Raw genomic sequence first — 16,495 nt, forward strand, 5'->3', positions numbered from 1 at the left:
TCATTTTTATAATGTTTTATATTTTTCTTAAAAGGGATGTTAATACAAAAATAAAATGTTGCCTAATAAATGAATATGTGATGGCGGCCCGTTAGTAACCTTATTCTGCTATGCTTCTGGGCAAGAACTGTTGGACAGTGGACAAGAGAAGTACTATTGGGAGCTCCTGTTAAGATCTTAAATCTTATTTAGACAACACATATTATTCATTTCTGGCTACATAATAAACAACGTGCATATATCTCATTTAAAGACATTAAAAAACAAATTACTGACAGCAACACTATATTTTGGCCTTTCATTTTAGATTCCATTATGTAGGTCAGAATTTGCTTTGTTATTAATGAGTATTTCTAAATGAAATCTTGGGCTGCACCCAGCATCCCAACTCAAGACACTTTGTAGGCACAGAAATGGTTCACCAATGGGTGAAATCCCAAGGACTCTCTAGGGATCACTTATAAATGTTGCCAAAAGTGCTGTCATGCTAAAATAAATGCATATGTTGCACTTATTGGTGCTAAATTGCTTGCATTCTCTACTCTGGATTTGTTACAGGTGGGAATGTTTCCAGGTCTACCGTAGGTCTTTGCTGATCCTGTTTGGACTGCTATTAGCAATATTATTATTAACACATTTATAAAGTACCAACATATTCCCCTGTACAATAAATGGGTGTATACTCTGGGCTTAACGGTTACACACAAAAATATAACCAAGTACCAAATGATGTTGTTCCATATTATGGAAAAAATACTTTATCTGGAATAGCTCAGGTCCCAAGCATTACAAAAAATAGATCCATACCTGTATACATATGAAATGTGTTCTTTATACTCTAGTTAAAAACCAGCTAAACCAGTAAAAATGTAATTATTTGTAATATTGTATGCCTTTTTTACATGCTGCTTGTGTCTCTAAGGAAATGTTTTTATATATTACATTTGTTTCCCTAAGGAAGAGAACATCAAAGTCGTATGCTTCAAAGCACCAATGTTTAGCAAGGAATGGCAGTTTACAGCACTCTTTCACTGCTAACATTCCTCCCTTTGGGAGTTGTAAGTTGCAGCCAGTTGCCTCTCCAAATAGTAAAGCTGTGTTTTGTGGATATTGCCAGTTACATCTTTGCTTTACATTCTTATGTTTCTGCATGGAATCTTTGACTACAAATTGGCAGCTGTCACAACAGTTCTTTTTGTATTATTGCTTGACAAAACTTGAGTAAAACTACAGACCCACATTCAATACATAAAGATCAGATTATTCACATAAGGAGTTATGAACAAATGAGTGAAGAATGTACAGTCAAATATATTACATGTCAGGTTATAGGACAGTCTTTGAACATTGGGTTGGGTCCATCTGTAAAATCAGTGTGACTGACTGTAGACATTTTCTTTTTCTGGAGATGTGTTTCTAATAGTTATCTAAGAGTTAAGACTTAAGGTGGCCTTACAGAATTCTGATGGGAAAATCAAACCTGCCCAGTCAAGATCTGCTAAATTTTAGGCCAGATGTCAGTCAGGGGTGGCCCTACATGGGCTGATAAGTTGCCAAATTGGTCTGAAAGACCTGAATCGGCAGCTGAAATCTTTCCATGTATGGGCACCTTTGGGCTCCTGATATCCAGCCTGCTTTGCTGCTTTACCGAGTATGCCACATAGTGCTGCTTATAAATCTTGACATGCTGCATAATGATCTTTGCTCTGGCCTAGAATGTTGTATGCTTTAATTTAAGATGTCCCTACAACTCTCAGTTCTTAAGTACATAAAGATTGCATAGTGACATGATAAAATTGTACTGTACTGTCATAATAGATGGGTAGAAATAAACTTAAAATCCTCTCTGTTAATATTGTCATACAGATCCATTGGCAAATAAGAAATATAAACGTGTGTGTTGATTAGGCCAGCAGTTAACATATTTGTAATTTACTAAATAAAGACACAACTCCATCAAGTCCAAATAAAACTAGAGGAAGTTGAAAACCCCATTTAAAGGCTCTCCATTTTGCCTTAGAGGGGAAACAAATTCCTTACTGACTCCAAGAGGGCAATCAGACCAATCACTGGATAAACTTTGTGCTAAAAGCTAATTTCAGTAACCCTAGGCAGATATAGTAATGTTTACATTTTTTTTCATTAAAAAAACATGTACAGGTATAGGACCCGTTATCCAGAATGCTTGGGACCAAGGCTATTCCGGATAAGGGGTCTTTCCGTAATTTGGATCTCTATACCTTAAGTCTACTAAAAAATCTATAAAACATTAATTAAACCCAGTAGCATTGTTTTGCATCTAATAAGGGGTAATTATATCTTAGTTGGGATCAAGTACAAGGTACTATTTTATTATTACAGAGAAAAAGGAAATCCGTTGTAAAATTCTGAATTATTTGATTAAAATGGAGTCCATGGGAGAAGGGCTTTCCGTAATTCGGAGCTTTCTGGATAACGGGTTTCCAGATAAGGGATCCCATGCCTGTAATTGAATAATGATTTTGGCAACTAAAAGCCTGTGAGGTCATGGTTGAGTTAATGAGAGCTGCCCTAGGCAACATTTTAACTATTTAAGTAAATACGATAAATTCATATTTTTTCTAACTTATAGAACATTTCGTGATGTCCATGATAATTTCATTATATTTACACAACTTTTTTGTGGTTTTCGTTAACGTCCACAAAAAAATCGTAATGTTTGCAAAGACAATGAACATTTTGGAATTCATTCAAGCTTTGGTATCATGACCATCTTTTCGGGTTGGATCGAGTGCCATTGAGTCATATGGAAGGCTTCCAAAATTATACAGTGAAGGTTTCAAAGCCAGAAAGGCTTTTGTGCCGTTTACGAACATTTGGATCCGAAAATTTTGTGACTTTCGGAAGGCAATTACGATATTTTTCGTACGACCGATAAAAGCATTTTCGTGACATTTTAGAACATCAGAAATTATTGTGGTTACTCCGAATTTTTTCCATATCATGATTTTAAGCCCAAAAAATTCAGATTTTAGTGAATGGGCCCCTTAGGGTTACATTGCATGGAGACAAACCATTGTTCTATTTAATTAAACCACACCAATTTCCCAAGTTATTTTATTTGAAATGTGAATACTGGGAAGTACCCTTAAGGGTGTCCTAATGTTGGAGAATGCTGGGCTTCTGCAATCTACTGGTCAACAACTCAAGATCTACCTTTTGTGCACCCCTGGTGTAGATATACCTGCTGACTAACCTAGCCATATTGTCAAGGCATCTGGTATTCTATAAAATGTATTATTTGTTATTTGAAGTGATGATTTGCCAAATAAAATTTTGTTTCATTTCCATAGGCTAACTACATCATGCAAATCTAAAGAAAGCAAATAAATTGTTTTGACAGGTTAACTGAAAAAAATCACATAGACATCTAAGATGAATACATATATGCAAACTAAGCTGTCATGTTTACAAACTGTTTTCCCTGCTTAAAGAAAGGATTAAAAAAAACCCTCTCTGTATGATGTAATAAAACATAATGAAAATAGCTCCCTGACACACTGACTTATGATTCTAGAAGCTTTTCTTTATAGTACACAAAAAAGCATTGTGTGAATATTGTAAAGATAATTGCTACTGAAAAAACAGTGGGTTGCCAATGTTTAATGGTGATACAAACCAAAACATGCTTTTACCTCTGTGCATGATTTCCCATTTTCTACAAATACTGTCAAATCCATGAAAGTTTACTTGTGATCTACTATATTCACTATAAAATCTAAGATTACATTTTGTTTTGAATCCATTGTGATCTAAAAAGAATCTCATTCATCTTGGGTAATGCTCCTTAGGATACTATCTCTTCCCTATAGTGAGGTTAGTTCAGCTGCCAGTATGGGGTAAATGAATAATATTTCCCAAAACCACATAAATAGTTTAGTATAACTAGAGGCAAACCTCATTCCCATGATAGTCCCTGTGGGAAAAATTGTCCTTGGACCAATTTTTTTTTTTAAATAAACTGAACAACATCTAAAATAAATAGTTTCTAAAAGGTAGGGACTGAAACATCCACATTGCCGGTTATCTTATTGTATATGTGTATGTATATATATTTTTAAGTAGGGCTGCTTTTATACACATCACTGTAAATATAGTACCTTTTTTAACTCAGGTGGCTTATGTAGAAAATGTGCATAAACACTATGCGAAGTCCCAGAAATAAATAGAAATGTCTGATTCCACAGGATGAGAGGATACCATGTCCTCCAATGAACCGTTTTGCAACATCCCCTAGCTTTACAGTGTCATTCAACCCTTCTGCCATTTTGAAGTGATGTATACTGGAACTTGAAGTCCCTCTACTTTTCAAAGAATTTCCCACTATGGGAAACATAAGGGTTTCAAGGCCCAAAACCATCACTTGACAATAGAACATGGTGAGGGAGGGGTTGCATTTACATTACAATGTGCAAAAAAATAAAATATAGCATTACAACCAAAGAGTAAATTCTAAGAGCAAATTATAGTGCGTCAGGAACTAATCAGATGTTATTCTGTTAATTTATGAGACAGACTTTGAATTACATTTTACAGCAATGGGTAGTTTGACCAGGCAGTGGCTGTGATAGGAATAGATGAGTTGGCCAGGCATGTATAGAGACATAAGTGAAGAATTGTTGTGATTATCCAGTGACTTTACCTTTCCTTGTCCATTAGAATAGACTGAAGTGGGGAGATATGGATACCAGTTAGAAGCAAGTTGCAATAGTTTACCTTGGGTAGGATGAAATTATGGATTAGTTTTGTACACAGAAAGAGAAAGTCATAAATACCCCAGATAACAAGCTAAACCAAAAGTGTCAAAACACAACAGTAGTAAAAGCAACAAGTTAGGTTTAGTATTTGATTTTGCAATAAAGTTTAAACTGGCAGAAGCTAAGGACAATGCCACATGGGGTGTATTGTTACTCTTGTTAAAATGTGGGTGCCAAAAATCCATAGGAAAGCACTGTAATCAACGCAATAGTGTCAAGAAAATACAGGAGAGAGAATTTTAGTACTACTACATGCTTTACTGATGTTCTTGAGGAGAAAGGGAATTTTCAGGAGTTGGGAATTAATGTACCTTTGCCCTAGGAGATCATGAATTCACAGATTCTGTAAAATGTAATAATAATTTACACTTGCATGAATATTTTATATTGTAGGTTCCAAAATGGCTCGTGCAGGGGAAGAATATTTTGATTTTACCTTTATGGACTGTGTACTGGACACCTTTCCAGGAGATTTGGAATATCAGCAGATCCTTGATGAAATTGATGAAAAACTAAAGGAAAACGCACTGTGGTAATTGCTGCATTATCTCTGCCCCCCACCCCACCCCACCCCACCAAAAGGCATGTGTATAAGGGTTTGTGTGTGTGTAAGGGTTTATTGTGTGTGCTGTGAGGGTGTGAGCTCTGGGAAGACATTTAGTTAAGTACTTACATTGAATTTTCTTGGATCACAAGTTTCTTGGTGTAGTTGAGGTTCTGTACTAGTGTTGTTACTGAAAAGCTTATGCTTAAGTGAAACATTTAAATAGAACCCCCCTTATCTAAGAGGCTGGATCACAGTATCATAATATTTTTTAAATCCATTGTACCGATTTATACTTGTAGAAATTGATACAAGATTTGTGAGGTATATGGCCAGTCAGTAAACATATATATTTATTGCTACTACTGTAATATCTTTGCATTTACAAATAGTGTTCTTATTTTATAATTTAAGAATAGGTCCATATATGACATAATAACGTAATGAGCAACAGGTTACAGGGAAGCACAGATTGCAGTGGAACAATGTGTATAGTATTGCGGATCTTTGTATACTGTGGCTAATGTTACCTAGCCAACAAGAATTGTCATAGTTATTACTCCGAGTCATTTTATAAGTAAAGCAGTTAAATGAAGAATAATTTTATTAAAGCCTATACAACACCCCCACCCCATCTTTTTATTTTCAATAAAGGCCTTACACTAAATCTGTTAAGCAAAGGTATAGGGGCACAGAGATTCGTGTTTCAGAGCCCTGTGAACAATAGTCACAAGCTGGTGTGTGCCAATCTTTTATCATTCATAGACATTCACAGTTAATAACTGCCCATCAGGTAACTGAGCGGACCACAGGCAGTAAGGTATTCTTTTTCATTGGAGGGTTTGATAAGGAGAAGATATATTTTACAATCCACTCCATTCTGAACAAACTAATGCTTTTTAGGCTTTTCTGTTGACCCTGTCTGTTTTATTTTAAAAAATAGTTCTCAAATAATGTTGCAGTAGCAACAGATTTAATTATTTTTATATTAATCATTGTATCTGCAAAACATCTGCTGATCATTACTGATTATTAATTAAAAAGTACTAGATTATTATTGCATCATTGCCAACACTTCTGCAACTGTCGAACAAAGTGATCAGAACAGCTACCTTGAGCTTTAGTGACTAAAGTGTATTGCTAGTGTGCAGCAGCCTAAGTGTGTAACTAGTGAGTAAAGGTGGCTATACGTGGTAAGATTTGTTTGTTTGGCCAGGTTGCCAAACAATCGCATTACAATGAAGGGGATAGGAAAAGGTGGAGTGAGGACCACATCAGTGAGCCGATGCAGTCCTCGATCTGACAGAAAAATCAAGCATGTCCGATTTAAGGACAGATAAGCTGCCCTATCCAAAATCATAACCAAATCGGCAGCTTAAATCTGTCTGTGTATGTGTCATGCCCATGATATACTGTTAGCTGGTGATAAAATCAGAATCCTTTTAAAGATTTTTTTGCGTTTACAGAGATAAAAGCTTAACTAGTTTGTAATTTAAAGGGATGTCATTTTTAAATTAACCTTTTAGAACAATATTCTGAGGCATTTTTTGTGTTGCCTTAATATTTGTGTAGCCTATTATTTACTTTTTACTATCCCTGATACCAGCTGATTAATCCTGAGGGATCATTTTCAGTCAGTCTTCTAAATAACTACCTTGTTGCCAAAGTAAAGTGGACCCCATCAACTTAATAATAGTACATTCCAAACTGGAGATCTGCAGAACACACACAAGAAACAAAAAACCATGAAAAAGACCATCTAAAAAAAATTCAATGTAAACTGACAGTTAATGGAGAGCTAAAGATTTTTTCTTCAATATTATAGAAACATAACCAAGGGCAAGCATAGATGGTGTCATCATTATTTATTTATATAGAGGAAGCAAGTTTTGCAGCATTTTATATTAGTTTATAATATAATTTATTTTGTAACCCATATGACAGAATTAACAAAATGGAATGTTACGAGGATTATGGGAGACAAGCTTAGGAAAGTAGGGGCAGGTACATTTTCTAAAAGGTCCCAGTAGGTGATATGTCAGTTAGACATAGAATGTCAGTTTTGCAGAAATTTCACACATTGACCAGAAATTTCCTAATTATTGAAAGGTCATTTATAATAGACTCCATTTTAATCAAATAATTCAAAATATTAACGCATATTTGCTTTTTCTCTCTAATAATAAAACAGTACCCTGTACTTTATCCCAACTAAGATATAATTAATCCTTATTAGAGGCAAAACGTCCCATAGTTGTACCACAGTTTGTTGCTACACATGTATGTATCTCATGCATAATTGAAGAGATAATGAAAATAGCATCACTCTGTCCTAAAGATAAAGGGAAACCATAATTTTTATTGTAAACCAAAAATGTTTTTCTTCAGAAGGGCCATTAAGCCATTCTGTCCCCTGTCATTGGGGGCAATAAAAATGGGGCAGGTTTGGGGGTTCAGTGGTGTGGTTCTTCGTGAAAGGAATGGAGGCCCTCCAAGGCTGGTCATTTTTTTTTCTACTCTGCTTTTATTTTTCTTTAAAGCTACATTTTGGATAATAAGAATCTCCTAGGAAATAAGGGAAATTTCCCTAATTGGGAATTCATACAAATGAAAGCCCAAAACTGGCTGCCTTTTTTTTTTTTAATTGTAGCATATGAAGGTTTTGAAGAATTTTAAAATGAAATTCAATGAATTGTGAGGGAATGTCTCAAGCTTCTTTTTGTGGTATAAGCAGTTATATAATGACTTACTCTTAGAGATCCATACACAAAGAAAGTTCAAACCTTTCTTTTTTCTTTTATCCTAGCATGGAAGAAAGTTTGCAGAATTTTAAACTGGAAATCAATGAAATGTGTGGTAGTGAGGTGTTGAAGAATGATAATGACTGTCTCTTTTGGATTAATAATTACCACACCAGCCATCCTAAACCACAAGAAGCACCCCACTGTGAAGTCTTAGAATTCCTTAAAACTTTGGTAAGGACTGTTGTAAGTTTGGTTAATCTTGAAAGAATGCCCTCAGTAATAATTGTCAAAAAAATCAAGACAACATTTCCACATTAAGAACTTCAGTGCCATACTAAAAGTCTGTTTTGTTCTGATCACACTGACACCCCGGAACATAAAGTTATCACATAGTGTAATGCATTGCATGATTGCATGCTGGTACCCTTTCCTGCCCTAGAGATAATAGAAAGGTAGTACATATCCACATAGTATTAGTTGCTTATTCTGTTCTCTTGTTATGAATAAGACCATTTTTGCTTGTCTTTTTTTTCTTTTTAGCAACATTTCCTAAAAAACAATGAAAACCAGGAGGATATAATACTTCAGCTTCTATCAGAACTCAACACTGAGTGCAAAGTATCCTTCCCATTTTCCCCCAGCGGAGGCTCATCTCATTGCATCTCCCAAACCTCTTTACATGCTGTTGATGATAATTTCCCCATGGACATACAAACAGCGTGGGATGATGTAAGGCTGCATTTGCGACGTTATCTAGTGGGAAAATTACAAAACTGTAGTAACTTTACCTCGGAATCTAATATTGAAGTGAAAACACAATGTTTGCAACAGTTTTTGTTTCTTTACCCTGAAAAAGATGTCCTCACAAAATACCAGAATATTCAGCAGAATCTGTTAGTTACTCTTACGCATTTTGGGGATAGAAGAGTTGACACAGCATTTAATATTTACCAGGATGCTGTTCCTAAAGTCATCTCAATGATTGTAGATGACTTAAATTTGTTAAGAAATATTGTAGATACTTCATTAATAATTAAATTTATTAAAGAAACATTTTTTGAGGCTATCACTGAGGAAATGAAGGCATTTGTTGATGTACTTTCTGAAAACAGAACAGAAGAAAGTTCCCTAAATCCAGTAAAAACAGTTAAGGGCAAGCAAAAGCTAAAAATGTCCTCTGCTGGTAAGTTGTTTTAAAGCATTTCTACTTGAAAAACATGCAGAATATGTATATGGTACATAGATATAAAATATTTGAAATACTGCAAAGTTGTAAAGAAGACATGACTGAGCCCCTCTCTTTTAAAGGGGATGTTCACCTTTGAGCCGAGTTATCTTTTTGTATGATGTAGATAGTAATATTCTGTAACAATTTGCAGTTGTTTTTCATTTTTAGTTATTTCGTTTTCAGTTCAGAAGCTCTCCAGTTTGGAGTTTAAGCAGCTATTTGGTTGCTAGGGTCGAAGTTACCTTAACAGCCAGGGACATGGGGACAGTGACCACCAATTAAAAACTGCAAATAGTCAGCAGAAGAAGGCAAATTATTCAAAAACGATTACAAATAAATGATGAATACCAATTGAAACGTTGCATAGAATTGGCCATTCTATAGCATACTAAAAATTAACTTATAGGTGAATACCCCTTTAATACAAATTAGTAGTAGTAAATATGAGTCATTTCTAGTTTGCTTAGAAGTGAAAGAGTTCCAAATATTTTCTCAATATCTGCTGTATATGCCATTACAACATCTTACAATGCCTTTTTCAGTTTTATTGCCCTTACATATTAAATGATTCTTTGACTGAATAAGAAATATGATAATTGGGGTCTCAAGTACAGGTATAGGACCCATTATCCAGAATGCTTGGTACCGAGGGTATTCCAGATAACGGGTCTTTCTGTAATTTGGATCTACATACCTTAAGGGGCTGATTTACTTACCCACGAACGGGTCGAATGGAGTCCGATTGCGTTTTTTTCGTAATGATCGGTACTTTGCGATTTTTTCGTATGTTTTGCGATTTTTTCGGATTCTTTACGAATTTTTCGTTACCAATACGATTTTTGCGTAAAAACGCGAGTTTTTCGTATCCATTACGAAAGTTGCGCATTTTTCGTAGCGTTAAAACTTACGCGAAAAGTTGCGCATTTTTCGCGTAAGTTTTAACGCTACGAAAAATGCGCAACTTTCGTAATGGATACGAAAAACTCGCGTTTTTACGCAAAAATCGTATTGGTAACGAAAAATTCGTACAGAATCCGAAAAAATCGCAAAACATACGAAAAAGTCGCAAAATGTTTTCAAGTCGGAACTTTTCCAATTCGGGTCGGATTCGTGGGTTAGTAAATCAGCCCCTAAGTCTACTAAAAAATCAATAAAACATTAATTAAACCCAATAGGATTGTTTTGCCTCCAATAAGGATTATTTATATCTTAGTTGGGATCAATTACAAGATGCTGTTTTATTATTACAGAGAAAAAGAAAATCAGTTGTAAAATTTGGAGCTTTCTGGATAATGGGTTTTCCGGATAAGGGATCCTATACCTGTATTTTTAAAGATACCATAATAACCAGGTTTTTCTTGCCAAAAACTGCCATGCATTTTAAGATGACTGCTTACTACTGTTTTATAAAAAAGAGGAACAATTATGAAAGTAAATTACTTGTTTTTATTTGTCAACCTACTGTTAGATTAAAAACTAACCTAGATTATGTTAGGTACAGCAGCCTTATAGCTTCCTCTGAAATTACATTCCTTCCAGCATTACCCTATTCCTACAGTACTAGGAAAAGTACTGTAGGAAAAAAGTGACTACTGGTCCAAGTCCAAACAAACATCTGGAAAGGGAAAATGGTAGGGTGCAGTAAAACAATGCATATGGAGTCATGGGACCATGTAAGATGATGTAAATGCTGAAATCCAACACATAGTACAGCATGAGTTAAATCAATAAGATGACTCTATGTTGGGGTAATCAATACCTACAACCTAATCCATTGGTCCTTTTAATCTTATGCATTTTGAGAGCTATGATTTTTTGAGGGGAACATGACAATGGGCTCCTCGCAATGTAAGCCAGGTTGTTGTTGATGATGATTATGCATGGTAAATTTTTTGGCTAATAATTTGGTCTCATATTTAAAGGTAAAGGAAAGCTAAGGAAGCCTTATCAGAAAGGTCTATGTAAATACAGCCATAAATGCTGCATTCCTCTATCAAAAGAAAGACAGGATTCGATTTCTTCTTTTGTGTACACATGTTCTTCTGTGTCAGACTTCCTTCTCTGAGCAAAACCCTTCAGGGCACGGCATGAGTCTGCCCAGTTTGCTCCCCTCTCCTCCTCCCAAATGTGCTATGTAGCTACTGAGACCAAGCTAAAATTACAGATGCTATCTTAAATAAACGGGGAGCTTCTAGGGTTGTTTACTCAGGTGTGTTTAAGCTTTCTACAGAATAAATATAGCGTTCTAGCTTGCACTATTGTGATTAATCTATTGGCAATAAATGCCAAAATGCCTTTCCTTATCCTTTAAAGGAGAAGGAAAGCTACTTATGCAGTCTATTGCCAATAGATTAGCCACAACAGTGCAAGGTAGAATGCTATGTAATATTCAGTAGAATGCTTTACCATACCTGAGTAAACATCCCTAAAAAAGCATCTTCTATATTAGCTTGGTCTGACATCACTTTCCCCTCCTGCCTGTGGCTGGCTTGTAGCTCTGGGCTCAGATAACAGCAGGGAGAGGATAAGGGGAGGGAGGAGCAAGCTGCGCAGGTTCATGTCCGTGCCCGGGAGGTTTGAGCTGAGAGAAGGAAGTCTGATACAGAAGCTCATATGTACAAAATAGAAGCAAGGGAATGGAGTATTTCTTTTCACAGAGGAATCAGAGCAGCAATGTACCATAAATCAATCACCATAACTGTTGGCGATAAAATACCATGGCATAAACCTTAAACTCTACAGAGTACTTGCTTACAGTCAGAAAAAGACATCTTTACTTTTCCTCTCGGTATTTTTAAAATCTTGCTGCCATTATTTTGATGTTTAAGAGTTTTACTTTCACAGCCATTTTATTTATTTATTTTTTATTTGATATATCTATGTATTCCACCTTATAAATGTGTTTTTTTGTTAGGTTCCATTTACAGTAATCTAGTGCTGGCTTTGTATGGGTATTTTCTGACAAGACTGTTGCGTATTTTTTTCTTACTAAAAAATCATTTGCCATGTATCGGTTGTGTTTATCATCTGTTTTTACTAACATGGGGCAGATTTTCCTGCTTTTGGTGCATGTATGTACTTCAGCCTGAGCTGTGTTATATGGTAAGAATATTACTTTAGTCTTAAAATTGCACATATTTTACCTGTTTTCCAGTGTTTCCTTTTGTTTACTTTCCCTTTGTGACTCTACTTGAACAAAGCCTTTGTGCCAAGGTGGGGGAAAGCTTGATTTAGAGAGTTTGCTTTACTAAGTAGTGTGTAGGGAAATACAAGCACGTAATTGATCCTGCTGGATGAGTAAAAGTGAATGATCTAGCAATGACCCATGTAAATTTAATATAGATGTATAGCTGCTGTCTTGAAGCTGCAGCTACTCAGAACATATGCTTCAAGGTATTTATTAGGTTTATTCAAGTACCAACATAATTCATTAAGGCAATAATGCTGTCAAACCTGCAGTCATGTCCCTTTGCATCATCACAGCTGAGCATGCAGCAGATAATCATGATGTACAATATTTTAACCTTCAGATTATTACTCCTCATGGGTTCCTTATTTTGCAGTCTGGGTAGCAGAGCAGTAGTTCACAGTACTCTTCATAGTCCAGGAAGATATTTAGTAACAGATGTTTTACTGAAGAGCTGTTGGTTTGAAATGGCTAATCTGCTGTTGATTTTTAAACCAACCTTGATGTATTTTTGTACACAGAAGCATTATGGCATATAAATCTTTCATTTATCCGTTTTCAACCACAGCAGAAAACATTCCGCATATATTATTATTATTATTAACATTGATCTTAACCAATACATATTTTTTCTGGTTAACACAGAATACTGTATTAGTCAGCTGTATTTTCTGCCATGCTTGAGAACTTCACTTGATCAGCATTAATAACTGTTAAAGGCACTTACACAATCAGCGGGGAACATACTGTATAGTGAACACACAAGCAGGAATGTCCTCTGAAAATGTCACCATATTTCTCCTGCAGTAGACAGGTTGAGAAGTGAAAGGTGGCAAAAAGTTTAGGAACAGTTAACAATTACTTATCATCAAAACAGCATCATCAGCATGACCTATCAGTAATTTTTAGTTAAAAAAAAATATTTGAAGAGTAGTTTTAAGTAGTGTCAGTATCACTTTAATGTTCTCATATTTATACAGAAGAAAGGCAGGAATGTTGTACATTATGTTTTGGACTCCTGCACCAGCCCAAGGCATCCACAAGCCTTTAGCAATGAAGATCTGTGCCCCCCAAGATGCCCCCAGTATTTTACCAACACATGCTCTGTGCTGCTGTCAGTTACTGAGCTTAGGGACCAACTCACGATATACACTATGGGGGAGATTTATCAATCCACGAACGGTCCGATCGTTCGTTCGTTCGATCGGACCATTCGTGTTTTCTGCAACTTTTTCGTACCTTGTGTATTTTTGCCGATTTTTTCGTTATTTAACGCGACTTCGTACTGTGCATAAAAAAAGAAGTGTAAAAAGTGGAGTGAAGCATTACCGGTGATGTTGGTCAGGGCAATTACATTTCAACAGTTCGAAAACCAAAGCAAAGCATCTGATTGGCTGCTATGGGTAACATCACCGGTAATGTTTTACTCCACTTTTTACACAGTATGATAAATGTACCCCTTAGTGTCAAAATGTAATAGTCATTCCTGTTGCATAAGCTTATATGACAGGCAAATCTCACTTTCTGCATAATAATTTGTGACTACCCTTAAAGGAGTAGTTCACCTTTATGTTAACTTTTAGTATGTTATAGAACAGTGCTGTCCAACTTCTGTGGTACCGAGGGCCAGAATTTTTCCGGCCTACGTGGTGGAGGGCCGATAATGGAAGCCAGTTTTGACCACTCCCCTTTTTAAACCACACCCCCTTGAAACCACACCCATGTTATCACATGACCATACGCAATGGTACAGCAAAAGCCTGCCATACTCTGCCTGCCCTACCCTGCCTGTATGTGCCAAACTCTGCCTTCCCTACCCTGCCTGTGCCATACTCTGCCTTCCCTACCCTGCCTGTGTGTGCCATACTCAGCCTGCCCTACCCTGCCTGTATGTGCCATACTCTGCCTGCCCTACCCTGCCTGTATGTGCCATACTCAGCCTGCCTTACCCTGCCTGTATGTGCCATACTCTGCCTGCCCTACCCTGCCTGTATGTGTCATACTCTGCCTGCCCTACCCTGCCTGTGTGTGCCATACTCTGCCTGCCCTACCCTGCATGTGTGTGCCATACTCTGCCTGCCCTACCCTGCCTGTATGTGCCATACTCTGCCTGCCCTACCCTGCCTGTATGTGCCATACTCTGCCTGCCCTACCCTGCCTGTGTGTGCCATACTCTGCCTGCCCTACCCTGCCTGTATGTGCCATACTCTGCCTGCCCTACCCTGCCTGTATGTGCCATACTCTGCCTGCCCTACCCTGCCCAGTGATGGCACACACAGGCAGCATACAGTGACACAATGCTGGCACTGCTCCTACAGTCTGCACAATAACTATATATTAACAAAAACTTTTTAATTGCAGTACCACTTCAGTATATGTTCTTTTTGTAGTGTGTAGGGTTTATTTGTGGGTTTCTACTGCTCTGAGGTGTGAATAGGTGAACAATGTGGGTGATTACAGCCTAAACCTGAGGTGAGAACAATGCAGTGGTTGAACAATGCAGGGATTAAAAAGTGTGAACAGCACAGGGGATTACATTTTTAAACAATACAGGGGGATTACAGCCTGAATCTGAGGTGTGAACCATGTAGGGGGGGCAGTTAATCACAGTACTGATACCATTTAAAGCTTACACAAGAGTAAGCCATCAAAGCAGCTAGACAGGTGGGGGGCCACACAGAGGGGGGCCGCGGGCCGCCAGTTGGACAGCACTGTTATAGAATTTCCTTTTCCTTGCAACTTTGCATTTGTTATTTAGTTTTTATAGTTTTCAAATTATTTACCTTCCTCTTATACATCTTTACAGCTTTCAAATAGGGGTCACTGACCCCAACAGCGAAAAACAATTGGTAAGGTACACAAGACCCTAGTAACCAGATAGCTGCTGAAATCCCAAAGTGAAGAGCTGATGAACAAAAAAAAACTAAATAACTGAAAAACCAATTGCAAATTATTTCTGAATATCGGTGTCTACATCAGTTAATTTAAAGGTGAACAACCCCTTTAAGTTTAGCTTCTCAACAGCTGCCAGGAGCACACTGAGCATTTTAGTGGTACTGACACTTCTAACAGATGGGGAGCTCTTGTATCAATTATAAAGACCTGGATCATTACTTACAGGCTAGTGCAGTAAGTTTATAAAATATGGCAGTGCTGTCCAACTTCTACGGTGCCGAGGGCCGGAATTTCTCTAGCATACATGGTGGAGGGCCGCTAATGGAAGCCAGTTTTGACCACTCCCCTTTTTGAAACCACACCCACTTCAAACCACACCTATTTTATCACAATGGTGGTAGCACAGCAAAATCCCAAATGCTTGGTCCTTACTGTGGGGATATCAACCATCATTCATATGTGAAAGAATTATGTCATATTAAGATATACCCTTAAATTCCATATGCCTCCTCCTCCCCTGTGGATAGCAGAGCAACCCCCAGTACATAATTACACACCTTAGGGACCATTTAATGGCTATTTCCAACTGCTAACAAACTCCCACAACAAACCCCTGCCAGGTTCACCTCCCACAAGCAGCATAGGGCAAGCAGAGTATGGCACACACAGGCAGCACTCTGCCTGTCCTATGCTGTCTGTGTGTGCCATACTCTGCCTGCCCTTCCCTGCCTGTGTGTGCCATACTCTGCCTTCCCTATGCTGCCTCTGTGTGCCATACTCTGCCTGCCCTACCCTGCCTGTGTGCGCCATACTCTGCCTGCCCTACCCTGACTGTTTGTGCCATACTCTGCCTGCCCTACCCTTCCTGTGTGTGCCATACCCTCCCTGACGTATGCTGCCTGTGTGTGCCATACTCTGCCTTCCCTATGCTGCCTCTGTGTGCCATACTCTGCCTGCCCTACCCTGCCTGTGTGCGCCATACTCTGCCTGCCCTACCCTGACTGTTTGTGCCATACTCTGCCTGCCCTACCCTTCCTGTGTGTGCCATACCCTCCCTGACGTATGCTGCCTGTGTGTGCCATACTCTACCTGCCCTATGCT

The 16,495-nt window shown here is 37.6% G+C and overlaps 1 protein-coding gene across 2 annotated transcripts in view; it reads left to right on the top strand.

The window, feature by feature from the left end:
- kiaa0825 (uncharacterized protein KIAA0825 homolog) overlaps nucleotides 1-16,495 on the top strand; it is a 175,586-nt gene that overhangs the window by 10,650 nt on the left and 148,441 nt on the right. For both annotated transcript variants that reach the window (XM_002933436.5, XM_018090791.2), the window contains exons 2-4: nucleotides 5,190-5,328; nucleotides 8,147-8,315; nucleotides 8,625-9,267. In XM_002933436.5, coding sequence (XP_002933482.3) covers nucleotides 5,198-5,328; nucleotides 8,147-8,315; nucleotides 8,625-9,267 — 943 coding nt within the window. In that variant the 5' untranslated portion in view covers nucleotides 5,190-5,197. The remainder of the gene's footprint in view (nucleotides 1-5,189; nucleotides 5,329-8,146; nucleotides 8,316-8,624; nucleotides 9,268-16,495) is intronic.

Source organism: Xenopus tropicalis, chromosome 1 (assembly GCF_000004195.4).
Source record: "Xenopus tropicalis strain Nigerian chromosome 1, UCB_Xtro_10.0, whole genome shotgun sequence".
Classification (NCBI taxonomy): Eukaryota; Metazoa; Chordata; class Amphibia; order Anura; family Pipidae; genus Xenopus; species Xenopus tropicalis.